The sequence below is a fragment of the Nuphar pumila genome, chromosome 3 (genome assembly GCF_984573655.1).
Source record: "Nuphar pumila chromosome 3, dmNupPumi1.hap1.1, whole genome shotgun sequence".
NCBI lineage: Eukaryota > Viridiplantae > Streptophyta > Magnoliopsida > Nymphaeales > Nymphaeaceae > Nuphar > Nuphar pumila.
The window spans coordinates 12,434,876-12,456,992 of record NC_143251.1 but is presented as its reverse complement, the minus strand read 5'-3'; the positions used below and the strand labels follow the sequence as shown (position 1 = coordinate 12,456,992).

Sequence of the window (22,117 nt, the reverse complement as noted above, 5' to 3'; positions counted from 1 at the left end):
CGGGGATGAATTTTAACCTCCCCCCCCCCCTCCCCACCCCCACCCCTCCATTCCCGTTTCATGTCCTCCATCCTCTATCCAAACGAGGGCGAGGCAGGGCAGGCCGTTTCCCCTCAGTCTATTGTTATCCCTTAGAAGGATTGAGAATGGGGCGGGGCGGGGCAGGGCAAGGCGGGGATCGAGACGGGGCAGGGGAAAGCGTAAGTCCATCCCTGATTCATGCCCTTCATCCTCGGTCCAAACGGGGTGGGGCCCCATATTCTCTCAGTCCACTGCCATCCCTACCCCCAAAGGAGGTTGGCTTAGTGGGGTGGAGCCTTGGCTGCTAGACGGGCAATCAAGGTTCGATTCTCAAATATATGTGAAAGCCAATGCATGCGTAGAATAGGCTCAGGGGCAAGGTCCTAGCCTTGAAGTTTTACTTTGTAGGGATGATGACCATAGGTATGACAAGATTAGTCAACGCAACAAGGTCTTCATGCCCGGTGCAGTTTTCTCAAGTTATAAATTCAAAAAAACAAAAACATAGTATAGAGATGAATGACCCTTTCCTTATTTTATAGAATGTGTTCTACTAGTAACATAATGTCTAACAACCCATTGATTTTTTAGGATATTTTATGAGGTGGTTGTTACACATGCCATTTAGTACGCAACTTTCCTAAGATAGAACCCTCATGTGAGAAACCCATTCCCTGGAGGGAGGTACAACCCAATTTTGATATGAAAACAAGTGCAATCACATTAAATATACAAAAATTGATCGTATTGGACCGTCAATTTGACATTTTTTTTGAAATGCTTTATAATTTTTTATATTCTTCTCATATCCAAAATCACAAATATCTAGATTTAAAAAGATCGCTTTACCCTTCACACATGTGAACTTCTTATATATGTAAACTTTCTCTCAAATATGTGATTGTTTTCTGTAAAATAGTTTTTCTTCTCAGATTTGTAAATGTTTGTTCTGACATCAAAAACTTATGTTTTTATAGCTGTTGGAAAGTTAAGACATTGGACTATAACTTTCATGAACCCCTATAGGATTCCTGTTTCTGAATTTCAAAACCAGAATAAAAACATACTTTATAAATTGAAACAATCGAACAATCTATCTTCAAAGGATATTTCAACCCATAAAATAAAGGATTCTAGAATTTTTTAAAAAAAAAAATAGAAATACATTTTCAACACCTACTTCATCGAAAAATGACAAACAAGCTTTGAGATATAACCTTGAAAATATTTATAAAATAAGAGATGAACAAGCGTGGCTATGCCTTTTCTGTCTATTCTATGATATTTTTTGTCTACTTACATCGAAAATTTAAAAAAATAAAAAAGATAAATGGGGGATGTCAGTTTTCCAACACTACCAAAATCACTTTAATTTGATGAACAATTGGGGAGAAACATCCTCTGAAAGATAGATTATTTTATGTGAAGATAATGAAGTTTGCATAAAATATACACAAAGATGAGGGATTTCACATAAAATAAGAAAGTTTACATAAAATACATGCATAAAACAATAAAGTCCACATAAAATGAGGAAGTCCATATAAAAATAAGTATGAACATCCTATTAAACTCAAACCTCAAAACTTCGCAAATATATGACTAAGTTCGTATATACCTCAGTTCACATAAAAATAGTGGTCAACAACCTATTAAACTTAGAAAATCACATATATTTAAGAGGAAGTCACATGTTTATGAGAAAAAATGCATATATAAGAAGAACTCCACACGTATTTAAGAGAAAATCAAATCACATGTATAGGAGGAACCCCGCTTACATTTAGAAGAAAATCACATTTTTAGAAGAAACTTTGTATATATAAGAGAAAAATCGCATATATAAGAAGAACTTCACGCATATATATAAGAGTAAAATTACATATATATTTTCTGTAAAATAATCTCTATTATCAAATATCTGACATTAAAAACCTGGATTTTATAGTCATTGAAAAGCGGAGACACATGCCTATAATTTTTTTTTGTTTTGAGTTAGAGAAAAAAAAATCATCTAAGATTTTCATTTTCGAGTTTCAAAATCAGAATAGAAGCATACTATGTAGAGTAGAACAATCAAACAGTCTATCTTTTAGAGAATCTTTCTTACCACTACTCATCAGATCAAGATTTTGGTGGCATTGAAAAGCTAACGTCTGTCTCTTTTTTTTCCAGTGTATGTGATTGTTATCATGACTGTTCCAGTTTGCAAGAAAAGTTACAAGCATGTGTTTCAACTTTTCAACGACTATAAAAGCGCAAGTTTTTGACGTTGGATCAAAGAGATACAAATCTAAGAATAAAAACTGTTTTACAAAAAACAATCACATATTTGAAAGAAAATTTAAATATATTTAAGAATTTCACATGAACAAAAGGTAAAACAAACTTTTTAAAACTAAATATTTATGATTTTGGACATGAGAAGAATAACAAAAATTATAAGACATTTTAGAAAACATGTCAAATTAGTTATACAATGCAATCATTTTTCGTTAAATATAATGGCCTGCACCATTTTCTCACAAAGTTATGATTGTTTTAGCCCCAGTAGGGGAGAGTCCACCTTTCACAAGAGGGGCTGTGGGTGACAGCATCTTTCATGTGGAAAGGGCTGAAACAAACACCCCCTTAGAGTGAGTTTGAGTCCCAGGCTTCCTTTCTCAGAAAGCTGTCTGATGACTTTGATCCCTCTTGTGGGGAAATCATTCTACTGATTTAGGTGTTTTGGCGATGTTTATGGGGGGCTGCTTTCCTCACGGAAGGGGCGTTTGTCTTTTTTCTGCAAAAGCTGTCCTAGCGCTCCCCTTTCTTCCCTGTCTATTTATTTATTTCATCTCTGTTGGAATGAATTCCTTGCCTCCTTGGTGCAGCATCACTCTAGGTGCATACACTCCATCTCTTGATATCAAATTGTTACTGGCCTTTTTGACATCCGAGTTATCATTGCTAGTGAGCTGGCTTAGATATCTATCTCAGAAACATCTTAGAATTACATAATGAATGTAAAATTCGGCCCAATATCTGCTCATCCATAAAAGAAGACTGTACAAATATGATGCAAATATCAGCAAAATGCAACTTGGAGCCAACAATTTTCATACTCAACTTAGTATACAAAAAATACAGTACGATTGTACCAGCAATCTGTCCTCAACTGGCGCTCAAGCGGTGGCCTTGTATAGTTCCATTAATTGAAAAACACCATCTTTCATAGCAAACTATCCTAGACTAGTGTTTGAGCTGTGCCCTTGTGTGGTTCCATCTATTGAAGGCCATCATCTTTAATATGGACATTTGTTCTTACAACATGCCACAATGTATAGAAAGCTCATCACATAGGCAATGATTTCTATTAGCCTACGAAAGCAGCAATGAATTGGTTTGATATGTACAAATGTTGGTGCATCCATATCGTGACTCCTCATCTCTGAATGTCAGCCTCTTCAAGAAGTTGTTCAGTCAAAGTTGAAAGCCTAACAATCACCCCCTTTGTCTTCTCAAAATTCTCAAAGCCTTCGCTCAGAGCTGAGTCTGTTAACACTTCATTTCTCTGCTTGTCAGTGTCGATCTCAAAGCACAAACAGGTCTTGGTTTCTTTCAGCAGCTCGTGACTAAGATTTGCAAGTTTCTGAAGGGCGCTAACTGCTGCCTCAACTTCCAACTGAGCAACCTCGACTTGAAGCCTCTCGATTGCCAAATCACCAACACTCTTATCCCCAATTCTTTCCTGTGCAAGAATGTGCAGTTTCTTGATGTTCTCTGATTCCTCGTGGATTTCTGCCTGCATCTTTTCAAGTTCCCTTTCCTTTGATTCCCATTTTTCAAGTGTTGCTTTTAGCTCCTCTTCTTTCACAGAAAGAGCTCTCTGTGCAGCTAGCAACTCTAATTCTTTTTGTCTAAGGGATTCTTTTGTCATCTCAAGCTCAGTTTCTAACTGTTTTTTCCAAACGAGAACCTCTAATGATTTGCCCATTGTGGATGAGACATTCTCCTTTCCAGTTAACAGCCTTTCCTGAACATCTAAGACCAAGGTAACATTACCTTCATTCTTTGCAGAAACAACCAGCATGTCTGTGAGTTTTGTGATTCGGTGCACAATGGATGCAGCTTCTGAGTATTTTAATTTGGTGTCATCTAGTTCAAGTTGCATGGAATGAATATGCTGTTCTTTATCACGAAGTTTAGAAGTCACTAGAAGAAGTTTATCTTCTTTTCCATTCATCATATTTTTTAGCTCATAGACATCATTTTTCATGCCCTCCAGATTCTTCTCTGTGGTTTGAATAATGGCATCCTTCTCTTCTAAAATAAGCTGAAGGGACTTTCGTTCTGATTTCAGATGCTGGATTTCAAGATTAGCATCTACCAACTCAGATTCCTTAACCTGAAGCAGGTCTTGAGCAATACTGAACTCGGAGTTTTTCTGTTCCAGCTTCTTTTTGAGTGACATGACTTCATTCGATGCACATTCTAGGGCAGATTTCTCAGCATCCAATTCAAGCTGAAGCTTCTCTACTAATGCCTTCTCAGCATTAAGTTGTAGCTCAAGTTCAGCATTATGAGCCAGTACAGCTTCCAGTTTACTTCTTTCACTTTCAATTTCCATTTGAGCATCTTTTAGGCTTACTTTATGCGACATCAAGACAAGTTTTTGCTCCTCCATATCAGCTAGATGCTTTTCAAGCTGGTGCACTTGATCATTCAGCGTTTTGCGAGAATAAGCTAGAGACTTTTGGGAATCCATCAGCTCAATTCGTACATCAGCAAGAAGTCTTCTCACTCTATCCAACTCTGCCATCGTTTCCTTGGTTTTAACCTTCTGTTTAGCAGCATTCTCAGTTAGTTTCTTAAGTTCTTCTTGTGTAGATAACCATTCAAGGGCTTGCCTTTCTAATTTGGCCTCTGCAATTCTTAGATCCTCTTCCTCATTCTTCCTCTGCTGCAAGGACTCTAGTAACTTGAGCTCTTTCTCTCTAATGACCTTATGGAGTTCCTGAACCTCAGCATCTTGTTTCTTTGTGACTTCATTTGCTTGAATCAGGATCTGATCTCTTCGCTGCAGTTCCAAACTAATATTTGTAGCTTCCTTGTTCTTCATAACCAGGTCCCTTTGCAGTTTATCTAGTTCTGCCTGTTTCTGTGAAAGAGTAGATTGGGTGCTGATAAGCTCCCTGTCACGCTCTGCAACAAGAAGTTTCAATTCTTCAATCTGCCTAGCTTGAAAGACTAGATCACTGTGGGCCTTCTTAAGTTCTTTCTCCCGTTCTAATTGTCTAGTTTGTGCAGCAACCATTTCTTCCTCACGTTGTTCCAATTCATGTCTGGCATGATCTAATTCAGCACCGTCCAATAACACCATTCTTTCAGCATTTTGAAGATCCCCTTCCTTCTTCATCAAAGCTACCAATGCTGCTTGAAGATCAGCTTCAAGAACTTCAAGACTAATATCCATGTCTCTGTCCCAATGGGAGACATTACTCATTTGTTTCTCAAGCTTCTGCGATTGTGCAAACAATTTCTCCAAAAGAACCCTTGCAGGTTCTGTGGATCCATTCTCATGGCTACTAATACTACATTTGGGTCTTTCTAAGATTGATCTGATCAGAGCTACAGAATGTTTGCTTCTGCTCTGGAAAATTGGAGTATAGATTCTCTGCTTCCAGTTCAGCTTCGATGCTTGTTGCTGCAGTAGGTTTCCCTTGATTAGTAGATGCCTTTAAGATTACCGCCAAAATAATATTGTTTCAGACAATGCTAGTTAAATATGCTAAGTAGATTTAAAAAACACAATCATAACATGAAATAATATCAACATTGCCGCTCAGCAGGTTAGCCTTAACTAACAATGCACTTATGCCTGTTTTCAACCTCATATTTCCAATGGCTAGAAATGCATAGGATTTTCTGTTTTTTGAGAGGAAAGAAAATAGAGATGCTTAGAAGTTTTAGACCACATAAAAATCCTACAACTATAAGAAAGGATATTGCAGGTCAAGATTGGTTGTTGCCACCTTTTCCACTCTGCACCTACCTTCTCATGCTTAGATGTGGATTCAGACCACTGACACAAGGATTATCAAGCTCGGAAAACATTTACCTATATAGGGATCTGCTGTGGGACCATTATCCACAAGCCCTCAATTACCTGCATCAACACCTCCGGCAGTTTCACCATGTTGGAGAGGAAGAAAAAGGTGTGACTGTTTTCTCTAATCTTTTATAAGGCTGGGATAGGAGAGAATGAGGTCAAATCCAGTGAGAGCTGAGGAAAAAGTTCCCACCTTTTACAAACTTTACTTTAAACTAATCTATTAACAATAAGTTAGACATACTGAAGTAATGAAGATGAAAGAATGATACATGGGACTCAGAATCTTTGAGACCATTGATCATTTCAGTTGTCAGTGATAGAGGTTTGCAAAGCATGGATGCAAACAAATTTTTGTTTGGATTGGCAGGCTGGGGTTAGGCAGACCCCAACCAGATTACAGATGGATTACAAAATCATACCCGCTGAATTCTCGAAGGAAACCAATCTGGTGGTTTATCCTTCCAGCATCTATCAAAACCCATAGCCCCCAATTCAGCTAACCTCCTAGGAATGTGATTACATTCTTTGGAACCCATATACACTTTATCTCAAAATGAGCAAATTTTTGAATAGCCAGACTGTCCACTCTTACTCGAAAGTCCCGACCCTCTAGAGCTCGATTCACCGCGCTAATGACATCACAACTCGAAGATTCAATTCTCACCTGATCCATCTCCAAACCATCCAAATTTTCTAATCACCAGATCCTTGCTTTGCATTCCGAATTTTTCGGTCTCACCATCCATTCCATCTTGATATATCGACCTGACTGATCTCTCACTGCATACCCTATCCTCCACTGATTCAAGAAATGACTGAAGATAGAAACTGTTGTCCATCCATTGGGGGGAGGGCACCATCTAATCGCATACAACCAGTTGAGCTTTATTGGATGATTTGAGCTTTGCAACACAGGAAGAATGTGCTCACGAATACCACTCAGAGCATCCATCATGACAGCTTCGAGGGAGTAATTTTTATTATAAAAAATGATTTGGTTCCTTATTTCCCAAAATTTTCTGATGATCAACTGAAAAGCAAGTATCCACCCCTGTTTAATGACTTTATCCGGTAGCTTCATACGACTTCAATGCCTAAGAGCTTCTTGAATATTCGCTCCCATGCTCCCCCAAACAACAAACAGCCTAATCACTGTTTTCCAGATTCTTTTAACAGTCTTGCACTCTAGAAATAAATGAGAACATGTTTCTAAAGCACAAGAATACAAATATATGTTAGCAATCTGGAAAGCCAGCCTTTGCAACCTGTCTTGCGTCATCAACCTTTTTCCTACTGCAATCCTCAAGGTCATAGCAACTCGTTGGGAGCTATTGTGAAATTGTCTACAAAGAGACAATACATAAACAAGAATAAAAACTCTATAAAAGAAGTGCACGAAAGCACTCTCACAACACTTGAACAAAATACGCAAAAAACGTATAAATAATAAACATGCAATAATGCATGTATTTCAATATATAAAAGCAAATGCTTGAGACTCTCAAGCTTAGGTTACAACAAGGGGGAACACCCCTATTTATACAAGAAAGGAGGGGTGCAAGGGGGCTCCCCAAAGGAGTCGTTGGGGAGCTCCCAACAGTCACAATTGTGACCGTTGGGGGCTCCCCAACGACTCTATTGGGGAGACCCCCAATGCACCTTTTTGAAAAAACAAAAAGGAAAAATAAAAAATAAAAGAAATTTAAAAATTAAAGGAAAAATTACAGCATATTCCATGCGCAAAATATAAAAAGACTAAAATACCCTTTTCGGGTAAAAAAGGAGAAAAATGTATAAATATATATACTTATATATATAGATACGTATACATATAACATATGTATACGTATCTCTATGTATATAAGTACATATATTTATACTTACAATAATATCCTTGAGTATACATTTTAACACCCCCCTCAAACTTACGGTGTGATAACTGCAAGTTTGTCAAGAAGGAAATGAAATCTAGGCGAACAAAGAGCTTTTGTGAAGAAGTCCGCAAGTTGATACTCAGACGTCACGTATGGTAGATCAATGACCTTCTTCAAGTATTCTTCCCTGACATAATGGCAATCCATCTCTATATGCTTTGTTCGCTCGTGAAATGTGTGGTTCTTGGCAATGTAGATTGCACTTTTATTGTCACAGCAAAGCTTTGTTGGTTCTTTGACAACTACTCCCATATATTCCAAAAGACGTCGAATCCATACTATTTCCATGGTGGTAGATGCCATGGCTCTGTATTCGGCTTCCGTGGATGATAAGGAGACCTTCTGTTGCTTTTTACATCGCCACGAGATCAAAGATTCTCCTAAGAAAATACAAAAACCAGTGGTGGAGTGACGGTTACTAAGGTCACCTCCCCAATCTGAGTCAGTATAAGCAAGCAATTTTAATTCAGAAGAAGAGGATATGAATACTCCCTTATTCACTGTTCCCTTCAAATATCTGATGATGCGAAGCACAACACTCATATGAACGGTTGTAGGAGCATGCTGAAACTGGCTAGCGATGTGTATAGCATGTGACAAATCAGGTCGAGTAATGCTGAGATACATTAAAGAACCTACCAACTGTCTGTAAGGAGTAGGATCGATTAGAGGAACACCGTCGTCAATCTTCATTTTTGCTCCCACAACTTCAGGAGTTTCGCATACTTTGTCATCAGAAATTCCTGATCTGTCAATAATCTCACAAGCAAGCTTAGACTGAGATAAAAAATAACCACGTTGCGAATAGGCAACCTCAATTCCAAGAAAATATGTCAGAAAACCCAAGTCTGACATCTCAAATTTTGAAGTCAAGACGGACTTAATACCCTTGACTCCTTGAACATCATCACCTGTAATTAACATGTCATCAACATATAGTAATAATATTACAATCCCTGCCTTAGATTTTCTAGTAAATAAAGCAGTGTCAGTATAACATGAGGAGAAGCCATTTTCCAACATTACACTGGTAAATCTGTCATACTAGGCTTTGGGGGCCTGTTTCAAACCATAAAGAGCCTTTCGAAGATGAAGGACTTTATCTTTAGGGATCTCCATGCCAGGTGGAGCATCCATATACACTTCTTCATTAAGATCACCATTTAAAAAGGCATTTTTCACATCCATTTGAAAGATATTCCAATTTTTAATAGATGCAATAGTGATAAGACATCTAACTGTAACCATTCGGGCTACAGGAGCAAAAGTTTCTTCATAATCAATCCCATACTCTTGCCCATACCCTTTTGCAACTAAGCGAGCCTTATACCTTTCAAGGGATCCGTCGCTCTTAGTTTTAACCTTAAAAACCCATCGACAACCTATAGTTTTCTTTCCTATAGGTAGAGTTTGAAAATCCCAAGTTTCAGCCCTTTTAAGAGCATTAAGTTCATTTTGCATAGCTTCTTGCCATTCTATACATTTCTTTGCTTCTTCAAAGTTTCTTGGTTCAAAATAAGAATGAATGGCACTAAGACAAACCCTATATCGGGGTGAAAAGGAATCAAAGGAGACAAAACGAGTGGGAGGTCTCCTATTCCTCTCAAACCTTCGGTGATCGAGAACAGGAACAAGTTCACTATATTGGTCAATAGCACTTCTAAAGGTGTCTTGGTTTCTACGAGAGTATGTTATAGGATCACTTGAAATCCTGCCTTCTTGTTGGTTATGCTCTTCGACATTACTCTCAATGTTCTCATCATGGTTTGATGATATATCATCATCACTAGATGTATCATCATTACTAGACAATAAGTCAAAAAGGAAGGAATAATCAAAATTTTCTTGTTGAGAAACATTTTTTTCAAATCCACTTTCATTTTCCAAAAAAGTTACATTTCTAAAAACATATAATTTATCTTCTCGAAGATCATAGCATCAAAATCCCTTTTGAGTTTCGGAATAACCAAGAAAAGCGCAGGGGATAGCCTTGGGAGAGAGTTTGTCATTCTTATCCGTAAGCATGAAACACTTACACCCGAAGACTCGTAACCTATTATAATCTGGTTCGAGTTTATACAAAATCTCAAAAGGGGATATTTTTCCTAATATTCTAGAAGACAAACGATTTATCAGATAAACAGAAGCAAGAGCTGCTTCAACCCAAAAAAATTTTGGGATGTTTTGGGAAATAAGAAGGGTTCTAATGGTCTCAATGATATGTCTATGTTTTCTTTCGGCCAACCCATTCTGTTGAGGGGTTTTAGGACAAGATCTTTGGTGAATGATTCCTTGATCTTCAAGATATATTTTAAATTGGTTGGAGAGATATTCTCCTCCAGAATCACTTCTAAAAATCTTTATGTTACTATTAAATTGATTCTTGATCATTGAATGGAAGGTTCTAAAGCATGAAAAAACTTCATGTTTGAATTTAAGAAAAAAGATCCATGAATATCTAGAGAAATCATCCACAAAAATAACATAATAAGAAAAGCCTCCTTTTGAGACAACAGGTGTCGGTCCCCAAACATCGAAATGAATAATTTCAAAGGGTTTTGATGAGAACATAATTCTTTGCTCAAAAGGTAAACTTTGCATTTTTCCGAGAATACAGTCATTACAAGAAAAAGAACTTTTATATAGGTCCTTTGCAAAATGTAAGTAAGATAACTTGGTGATATTAGGATGACCAAGTCTTTTGTGCCACATGTTTATATCTTTGTTTCGGGCAACATTACAAAAAGATTTTGGAAATTGAAGAGATTCTATGTAGTATAAATCGCCTTTTCTAAAGCCTTCCCCAATCAATTTCCAGGACAGGCGATCCTGTATTAAACATTTATCACATGAAAATTTAATATCACAACCATGATCCAAGAGTTGAGAAACAGAGAGAAGATTTAAGTTAAGTTTAGGTATAAATCTAATTTTTGGAATAAAAAAATCTTGAGTTTCAAAATTACCTATTCCTTTTATTTCAAGAGAAGTTCCATCCGCAGTGGAAACAAAGGATGGAGAAGCATTTTTTGAATAATCGGAAAGTGAAAACATGTTTGGGGACATATGAAAGGATGCACCTGAGTCCAAAAGCCAAGAGACTTTACTTGGAATGGAAGAAGTAGACACGGCGGCACCGGATGTGGCTCCCTTGAGAAGAGGTTGAAGGGCTTCCATTATTTGGTTCAACGAGAGTGACCCACTTGATGAAGCCTCTTCCTTTTGTGGTGCGCTGGTGGTGGCCATAGCGAGAAGCTTCTTCCATTTGGGACATACGGGCTTGATATGCCCCGGTTCTTTACAAAAATGACATATAGTCTTGCTATAGTCTCGCTTTCCTCTTTGTCCACCATCTCCTCCTTGATTTTGGAATTTAAAATGAGGAGGACGATAGGTCTTTACATTATTTCCGGGTCTTGATACGGCATTAACCTCATTGTTTTCTTCATGATTACAAGGAACCATAAGAACACTTGGTCCTTGTTTACATAAATTCATACGAGTCTCCTCACCACTTAATTTGGTGAGAACATCTTCAAGAGAGGAAGGAGTAAATGAGGATAGAAGTGATGACCTTATTTGGTCAAATTCCGGTCTCTAACCCATTCAAAAAATTGAAGAAACGATCTTCTTCAAGTTGCTTGTGGAGGAGTTCAATTGCCTCTCCAGTCCATTTTGGTTCAAGCATAGAGAGCTCATCCCAAATAGAGGAAAGATCGGCAAAATATTCCCTAATAGACATTTCACCTTGAGTAAGGGAGAGGGCCTTCTTTTGAAGGTAATACTTATGAGATAGATCTCTTGATGTATACATCTTCTAGAGATAATGCCAAACTTCCGATGCTTTTTTTAATTTGATAATGTTGGCATTAATCTTCGTTTCGACGGATGCGAAGAACCAAGAAAGAATCTTGAAGTTCTTCATTTCCCATTCGTCGTGTTTCTTTGAGTATTCTTCAAGAGCTTTGATCCTTTCCTCTCCCTCAAGAATCTTGATTTCCTCTCCCTCAAGACTCTTTCTCACCCATTAAGACGTAGAGAGAAGAAGAAAAAAGACGTACCAATACAATGTTTCAACTTCTTCTTTGCACAAGATCCTTCTAAAATATTTGAGAATCAAGATCCACAACTTCAATCTCAAAAGATCCGAAGGCACGGTTTTCGAGGCACTCGAACAAAGGAGGATCCCACTATCTCCAATCACCAACCGAGCTTTGATACCATGTGAAATTGTCTACAAAGAGACAATACATAAACAAGCATAAAAACTTTATAAAAGAAGTGCACGAAAGCACTCTCACAACACTTGAACAAAATACGCAAAAAACGTATAAATAATAAACATGCAATAATGCATGTATTTCAATATATAAAAGCAAATGCTTGAGACTCTCAAGCTTAGGTTACAACAAGGGGAAATACCCCTGTTTATACAAGAAAGGAGGGGTGCAAGGGGGCTCCCCAAAAGAGTCGTTGGGGAGCTCCCAACGGTCACAATTGTGACCGTTGGGGGCTCCCCAACGACTCTATTGGGGAGACCCCCAATGCACCTTTTTGAAAAAACAAAAAGGAAAAATAAAAAATTAAAGGAAAAATTACAGCATATTCCAAATGGAATATGCACAAAATGTAAAAAGACTAAAATACCCTTTTCAGGTAAAAAAGGAGAAAATGTATAAATATATATACTTATATATAGAGATACATATACATATAACATATGTATACGTATCTCTATGTATATAAGTACATATATTTATACTTACAATAATATCCTTGAGTATACATTTTAACAGCTATATGGGTCCACTTGGCCCTCTTGTTTGTATATAATTACGGACCTCTTGTCCCATTGGATGTAATGCTTTCCTAAGCATTTTATCTCAATAAAGATTATTATTTTTTTATGTTTTTTGTGTTCTTTTGTGTATGCTCTTTGGTGCCTCTTATGATCTCATGGATTGGTCATTGATTGGCTTGTGTATTGTCCCTTTGTGGACTTGTGCTTGTACACATTTAGGCTCTTTGTAGCCATTGTATGCATTTAGGTGCTTTTGTATTGTCCCTTGTAGGACTTGTTATTCCGATTGATTTCATTACACTAATTTCATCCACTTTCCAAATAGTGTTCCCTTCAACAATATGGGACCCACATTTGACATAGTTCCATCCCCAAGAACCTGATATACTTCTCACATTCATGCCAAAGGGAGTTGAAATATAAGTACTTATTTTGAATCAGCATCACCCAAGGATTATCTTCTCTTCCACCATCCAACTTAGCTTGGCCAAAAGAGCACGGGTAACTTCCTGAATCTCTCAATTCCAAACCTCCTTCCTCGTGTGGTAAGCAATCAATATCCCAATTGAAAGTATAATAATGCTTCCCATTATTCTTGTCACCCCATAAAAAGTTCCTCATAATTCTTTCAATTTGCTGAATCGCCACCACTGGGATTCTGAAGCACATCATGCAATAGATGGGAAAGGGCATCAACACCGATTTGATAAGGATCACTCTTCCAAGCAAGGAAATCAGATGTCCACTCCAAGAGTATCCGGTGCTGGAATTTTTGGACCAACCCATTACAATGGCATGGTTTATGTTAGGATAAATGTATCCTTGGTGTGTATAAGTATATGTATACATATTATATAATATATATTTAGCTTAGTCAACCTAGGTTGACTAAGCCTTTGATCAACCTAGGTTGACTAAGCCTTTGATCAACCTAGGTTGACTTTGTTCTAGACGTTGGAGGCTGACCGCGCAGTGGGACCCGCGGACCCCCCTTCTCTCTCTCTCTCTCTCTCTCTCTCTCTCTCTCTCTCTCTCTCTATATATATATATATATATATATATATATATATATATATATATATATATATATATTTTTTGCCGCACCCCCGCACCCAAGGTTTTTGAAAGTGCCACACCCGCACCCATGTGACATAGGTTATGAGTAACATGTTGTCACTAGACTTGGGTCTGATTGATTGGCCTCTGAACTCATTATTATTGGTATTTCGAGTTAGCTATTGAGGTGAGTTATGTATGCACCTCAAGTCATCTTATCAGTATGTAATTATCAAAGTTTACGAGTGTCGTGTTGACACTAGCCTTGGATCTAATTGATAGTTGATTGAACTCTGGATCCATGTTTTTTATTCCGAGATGTTTGTTGGGGTAAGTTGAGTGCACCTCGTTTTATGTCAGTCTAGATTGTCAACTTATGGTTTGGCTCTAACTGATAGTTGTTTGATCTCTGGATCTGAGTGTGTTGTATCACCCATTTGATGTTTTGGCCATTGCTATTTTTATGGATGATTATAATTTTGTGATGGCTATATATTTCTTAAACCATGGTATTTCGAAAGATTGTTAAAATTGATATTCTTATTGGTAAACATTAGTGTGTTTTTCATTACGAGCTTTTTTATCTCTTGTGTTTCCTCCTGTTATACCTCGTATCTAAGTGTTATTATATGTAAACAAAAGATGTTGTTTAGCCTATAAGTGGCATTGTGATCAAAGTTGTTAAATGCGTTGAGGCGAAGCGAGGCGTTGAGCTTGTTATGAAGCGAGGCGTAAGCCTTGAGGCGTTGAAGCCTAAGCTTCATGATCAAAATAAAAAAATATATAATATTAATAAAATAATAAAAAATTTAAATAAAAACTAATAATAAACAACAGTATAAAATAAATAGTATTTATGATTTAAAAACACATTTATGATTTAAAAAATAATAATATATCAAAAAAGAATGTACTGGATTCAGAATAGAAGATCCATTTTACACCTCTAGATGATGGAGAGGGGGATTGTGGCCGTTGGGCACAAGGGATGAGAATGATGAAGGATGTTCAGTTATTGCCATGTTGATGTAATGCCAGGTAAGGGCAATAACTGATCAAATATCAAAATGCATGTGGTGCACATAGGAAATTGTAGCACAATATGCTTTAAAAATAAAACAAAGGTCTATGCCACATCCCAAATCTACAGTCTATGTCTTACGGACACCCCCATTTTGGCTAACACGATCAAACGCTAGCATATTATTTTAATATAATTTAACAACTTTATCATTTATATTTGGTGGCTTTTTAATATAATTTAAAAACTGCGAAAGGCTTTTTAATATAATTTAAAAAGGTCTAGAGCCTTCGTGAACAAGCCACCAAACACGATCAGACGCTAGAGCCTTCGTGAACAAGCCTTTCGGACGAAGAGGTCATATCAGAGAGCTCTCCGGCCATGCCCCCACCTCCAGCTGGAGCGCCAACCTCACCACCACCGATTTAAGCAACCCAGACGACTCAAGGGCAACCTCCTCTAGCACGCAGTGGATCCCCCCCAGAGAACCCCCAAATATTGTCCTTCCCCGAGATCTGCCGCACCACCAACAACTTCCTTGCCAAGACCATCGGTGGATCCCCCGCCGGTTGCCAGCCTTTGTGAGTCCCTCCCAGAGAACCCCCAAATATTGCCCTTCCCCGAGATCTGCCGCACCACCAACAACTTCCTTGCCAAGACCATCGGTGGATCCCCCGCCTGGCATTGCTTCCCATGATGATACCGAGCTCTTCGGCCTCCGCCAGGAGCCGCTCGCACGAGCTCAAGAACGCCTTCGTCTTGGCAATGAGATTGTCGTGGCTGTGCTCCTCCGTCATCTCGAGGTACTCCACCGCGCACTGAAGAGGGAAGAGTAACATGATGTGCACACCTTAGATGCGAAGCGTGCTTCGATGCGAGGCGTACGCTTCACCCATGTGAAGCGTGTGCTTTAAGACTCAATCGCCTCACTACAGAGCCTCGGTACTTTTTGCTTACGCTTCGCCTCTGAAGCGTACGCTTCAGGCACTGAGGCTTACGCCTCTCACAACACTGATTGTGATTATACTCTTGTTATAGTAGTTGATGCACTCATGTTGAGTGTCATTATATGTAGACAAAAGATCACACTTTTGTGTGTTTGTTTAAGCCATAAGTGGCATTGAGATAATACTCTTGTTTTAGTAGCCGATACACTCATTTTGATTATCATTATATGTAGACAAGAGATATTTATTCACACCTTCATGTGTGTTTTTAGCCTATTGTTGGCATTATGTTTATGCTCTTGTTCTAGTCACTGATATACTTGACTTTTGAAGATTTGAGGTCTAGTGAGAAGATTGCTTGTGATGATCAAACTAGTGTTTTTTATTTGCAAAATACATTCATTATGATGTAAGAGATTTTCTAAATCTCTTCATAATTTTTCTAAATTCATTTGCTCTTTTACAAGAAATGATTGTTTTCATGTATTTTTGCATTGTATACACTTTAGTTGCATGAGTTATTCCATGATTGATTATCTTGCATAGTTTGCATAAGTTTAATTAATGTCTTACTAAGCATTTCATTGGTAAAATCTCGTGTGTTGTATTGTGTACGCCTATAGTGGCTATTGTGAGCATTTGATTGCTCTTGAAATTGTTTTCACTTTGTATCTCTTTTTGTATTTTCACTTGTTTCTAAGCATCGGCGTTTAAATGCTTGTTTATTGTTATTTCTTAAAACTGGTCCATAAGTAACCTTTTTAGTTGTATGACTTATATTACTTCCAAAATGTAATTGATCTTTGTGTATTTGACTTCACTTAATTAAATGCTGGAAATCACTTCGTGTATCTTCCACTATGTGAAAATCATTTGTAATCCTTTGTGATGATATTGATAATATTGATATGCATTAATGTGACCTTTTGTAGTAGACATATATGTGCATGTTTTTCATAGAATGACTTTATGGTTATTATTGTTTGCTTCTCTTGATAGTATTTTATTATGTTCTCTAGTGAACTAATAACCTTTAAACTCGTAGTCTTTTAATGACTATCATATTTTACTTTAAATGATTTTTGAAAATGTTAAATTGACTTGTTAAATATTTTCTACATATTGTATGGTTGTGTGCTTGGCTATCCTCTCTCCATAAGTTATATAAGTATAGTTATTTCTTGTTAGATCTTCTTGTAGGTATTTTAAGCATTGATGATATTAAAGATCCTTTGAAGACATTTTATGTAATGGGTTTCTTAGTTTGTAATTTCCCACTGTAAGTTTGAGGAGGGGTGTTAAGATAAATGTATCTTTGGTGTGTATATGTATATGTATATGTATATTTATATGTAGGTTGACTAAGCCTTTGGTCAACCTAGGTTGACTTTGTTCTAGCCGTTGGAGGCTAGTCCAACGGCTAGAAGAGCTCCTCCTTCTCTCTTTTAATCTCTCTCTTCTCCCTTATTTTTTCTATAAATATGGGTGGGTGGGTGCCTTTGTTAGGTGAAAGAGTGCTGGGTAGTTCTAGGTATTTTTTTAGCATATATTGTAGTGAGGTCTTAATGTATTTTTCTTTTTTGTATTTTAATGTTCATTACTAATGAAATCATTCATTCACAATAGTTGTATTGTTTTTGTTTTAATGTGTATTGTTCGTATCCAAATGCTTGTTGGTTTGGCATTTGGATCTTGGTTTCCATGTCGTTTCATGACAAGTTTCACCTTTCAACTTTCCTATAAATGTTGAAACACCAAAATACTTGATAGGTAACTTCCCTCTGCCATCAAAAAAGGTTTTTGATTTGAGATAGTCTCGAATTGTTCAAATTAAAAGGAATAAAAATGGATTTTTCCTTACTATCAATCCCGATTTCATCTCAAAATCTTAAATAACTTCAAAAAAGGATTGTACAAAATCTCTATTATCTTGAACAAAAAAGAGAGCATCAACGGCGTATAAGCTATGACTCCATTGAAATTGTCTATCCTTGCAAAACTGCAGTTTCTTTGTAAGCCTTTGCATGAGAAGGAGAAAAAGATAGGGAGACAAGGGGTCTCCTTGTCTTATTCCCCTCAAGAGCATGGATGCAAACAATTGCTCCAAGGAAGAGATGCCTATTGTGACCATGCATCTTTTAACAAGGCACATCCACCAAGATATTCCCATTTATTTCATGGTGATTGTACCTCCTTGATGATACAAGAACTTGAATAAGCTTAAATTTGAGGCAGAGGCATTTCATTTCAGGAGAAATCAAAAGATGCCAAAAAGACAAAATTTCAAGGATGTATAAACATCATCAAGTCTGAAAAACACCTTGACTTTAAGCAAGCACTTGAATAAGCTTAAATCTGACCAACACTTTGAGGCAGATGCATTTCATTTCAGGAGAAATCAAAAGATGAAAACAATACAAATTTTCAAGAATGTATAAAAATCATCAAGTCCGAAAGACACCTCGATTTTAAGGAAGCAAAAAGAAAGAAGATAGGGTGAAAGAGTCATGAACCCAAAACAGTTCAATTCAGGGTATTCTCTTCGGGTATTCTCTTCGGGTATTCTCTTCTTATACTACAACGAGGTCAAGCTAGGGCATATAATATAGACATGTTAAAGTTACAAGTGCATTCTGCATTAAAAAAATGGACTATAAAAAACTACAAAGAAATTTACAGATGTGCCCCTAGATGGGGATTTTGACATTCACTTCAAGCTTCTATACGACGAGGTCAAGCTAGGGCATATAATATAGATGTGTTAAAGTTACAAGTGTATTCCGCCAAAAAAAAAAAGATTAAAATCTACAAAAAAAGTTGCAGATATGCCCCTAGTTAGGGATTTTGACACACTTCAAGTTTGTACATAATGTTTAAGACTTGGAGAAAACTGTTGCTAGTTTATTTAATTCCAAAAAACATTGATTTCCTGACAAGCAAAGTGGTAATTGATCTTAATATACTTTGATCTATCATCAAAAGCGGGATTCAAGGCCAAAGCAGCAGAAATCTTTGTGTTGCAGAAAACTTTTGTCATGACCACCATCATATCCAATACAATAATAAGTCTCTGTATCCACAATATAATATCCGAGCAAATGCACAGTATCCTTGCACTAGGTCCTGAATCTCTGGCCCTATCTTCTAAGTTCTATCCACCTGATACTCCACCTGATGACCCATTTGCTTTCAATAACATTTTTGCTTCTCTATTCATTCAACAATACTCCATGGATATTGTGATCACATAGACTGAATTTCGTTCTATTTTATTTTTAAGTGCCTTAGAATAAGATGAATCCGAAATTTAAGACACCACTATAATAATATTGAAAGCCTCCATATGATGCCAAATCCAAATATCTAATATATATGCATTCTACAGGATTTTGCTAACGGTGTTTTTTATGGCAGATTTGCTGCCTTGTGAAGCACTGACATGATTAATAATTTAATACCAAAGGCATCTCATTCTTTCTTCATGTGTATAACTATGAACTCGCTTTGATCAAAAGAAGTGATGTCTTTAACTATCACTACATGTAACCATCCTTATGAACCAACTAATGGAAAATGATTTCTCCTATTTGGCATACTTCTTAGTCAATTTCTTTAGATGATGCATTGAAAGCAACATGTTTGTAGAGGATGATAGAAATTGAGCGGATAAAAAATAACATGCCTACAAATTAAAACCTTGTCCAAAGCAAAAAAAGGCACCTCCTTTATGATTAGGGGAATATGCAACAGAATGAATCATTTTCATGTAGCGGCTAAATCCCTTTAGGTTATCCATTGAGGAGTTATTGAAAATATATCAAGTTTACTATCCCGTCACCAAAGTGGGATACAAAGATGTTCTCACAGAGTCACAGTGATCTTTTCTGAATATTTTGAAGTGCTTAAATTTCCCGAACAACAGATCCTCGCATTTAAGAAAAAAGAAGAAAAGGTGAAATTGGATAAGTCATTGAAAAATATCACATAAAAACAACAAAACAATAAGGTGACTTATTTGCAATGATTAATAAGGGACATCGGTCTTGGCCCCCATTTGAAAGGAATGTGCAGACATCACAAGTACTATTTTCTACATCTTTTTTCAAGCCAAAGGTGTGATATGTTATGCTAGAGATAACTGATTGAATAGGATGCTTGACTCACTAGTGATAAATACTTTGGACTCCAATATCTCATCCTCTCACCAGTACAGGTTCTAGTGCTCATCTATTGTGGGCATGCCCAAGTAATTTAGGAAAGAGACCAGATCCCACAATAAAAAAAAATGCTCTTTTAGCCAGCTCTCATTTCCTCACTCTTCAGAAAATTGAAAACCCATTCTTCTGTTTGAATGACAAAATCAATCTTCATCAGTTTATCCTTATAAAACTTTTGATCCAGATCACAGAAATTCTAGTTTCCTTTAGACAAAGTTCCCAAAGTTATCTCAGGTTGAAGGCAGAGGTATTGTGCCTAAAGGCACTGTGAAGAGCATATCTAAGAGCGGCATACACTGAACGTCTATGTCACATAGGTGCGGGTGCAAATATGGCGATGCAGCACTTTAAAAAAACTTGGGTGTGGGGGTGCAGGGAGTATATATATATATATATATATATATATATATATATATATATATATATATATATATATATATATATATATATATATATATATATATAGAGAGAGAGAGAGAGAGAGAGATTAAAATGGACTTGATTAGGGTTAACTGAATCCACTTTTGGATAGAAATGGACCTCAGTGTGGTTGACTTCACCTAACACAAAGGAAGTTGTGTCCAAGTGTCGCACCCGTTTGGGTGCGGATGCGACGCGGGTGTGGTGCCCGGTTAGAAGAGTCCGTGTGACATAGCTGAATGTGCACTTCACATTATACATGATGCTTAAGAACAATTCTTCCTAAAGAGGAATGGGCTGCATGTTCAAGAAAGTGGGAGAAACAAGGGCTCTATTTCCTATTTCTTAAAGGCTATAGCCTATAAAGATATGTGGCAACAAACATAAGAGATTTGGCCCAATGTCTAGGAAAAAAAGACTTGGAAAAAAATTATATAGAGAGACGAGTGTGTATGTATGTGTGTGTGTGGGGGGGGGGGGGGGGGAGGAGGGGGGGGTGCATGTTTGTTTGGTAAAATCGATACTCCTTACTAGTTCCTTCCCTAATGGTTAGAGAGCAGACAGTTGACTTTGCCTTTGAAATGTACAAAATAGATATGTGACAACAAAATCCAAACATAGTCCAATTAGATCAACTAGGAAAGTAGTTAGAGTAAAAAGAAAAGTTTTATCATTGTAATTAACCTTGTAATTTATTTCATTTATCAGAAGACTATAAACGGTGACATTACTACAAGAAAATAATATTGCCTTCAAATATTTTATTTTTTAATGGTTGCAAAGGAAAATGTTTGCAAAAAGTAATCAATAATTCTTTTTTCTAGAAAAAAGTGGTTTGAGAAAGATGATGTGAAGTAAAGATGAAGACTAGACCTTTTCTTCTTCAAGAAAATAAACAAAAATAACTAAAAAGAGAAAATAAAAATAAAGTGAAAAGGAAAAATAGAATATAAATTGCATCACTTTTGCTTTTGCTTTTTTTTCATGTTTCTTTATGCTTTCCCATTGTTCTCACTGTTTTTCAATAAGAAAAAGCACTTGAGTCGTATTCATCAGGCCAACACCAGGCATACTGTTAATTTTTGTCCTACTTTTAGAACATCTCGACTCTGTGTGTCTCCCAAAAGCTGGCCTTATACTAGTTGGAAACATGAAAATATTTCTAAATATGATAACAGATCTTGGGTAAGCATGAGGCTACATACAATTAAGGACATTATGTGCCTCTCAAAAATTATCATTACCTTTAGAATATGGTTTGTAGGTTGGATTTTGGTAGGGCCCATATATCATGTATCGTTAGTTTATTGTGAAAACATTTCCCCTTGCATCCCCATGAGACTCCTCAACAGCTTATTTATCCTTTTAGGACTGGTATCTGTATATCTACTTTTGTCTTTAGTGATGGAGGACTTTGTTAAAATATGTGTACTCATACACATATATGTATGTTGAAATATAATCCTTAAATGTACATGTATATATTTATATATATATATAAAGATACGTATACATATATATATGTATACGTATACATATATATATGTATACGTATCTCTATTTATATATATATATATATATAAATATATATATTTTCTCTTCCTAA

At 36.7% G+C, this 22,117-nt stretch overlaps 1 protein-coding gene across 1 annotated transcript; it reads right to left on the bottom strand.

Annotated features, from left to right (window-relative positions):
* Positions 1 to 3,445: 3,445 nt before the first annotated feature.
* LOC149842000 (protein involved in starch initiation 1-like) lies at positions 3,446 to 6,199 on the bottom strand. The gene is made up of 2 exons (XM_090000569.1): positions 6,170 to 6,199; positions 3,446 to 5,707 (listed from the first exon to the last, which is right to left on the bottom strand). Exons 1-2 carry the CDS (start codon positions 6,197 to 6,199, stop codon positions 3,446 to 3,448), a joined length of 2,292 nt encoding a protein of 763 aa, XP_089856695.1.
* Between the last annotated feature and the right edge of the window lie 15,918 nt (positions 6,200 to 22,117).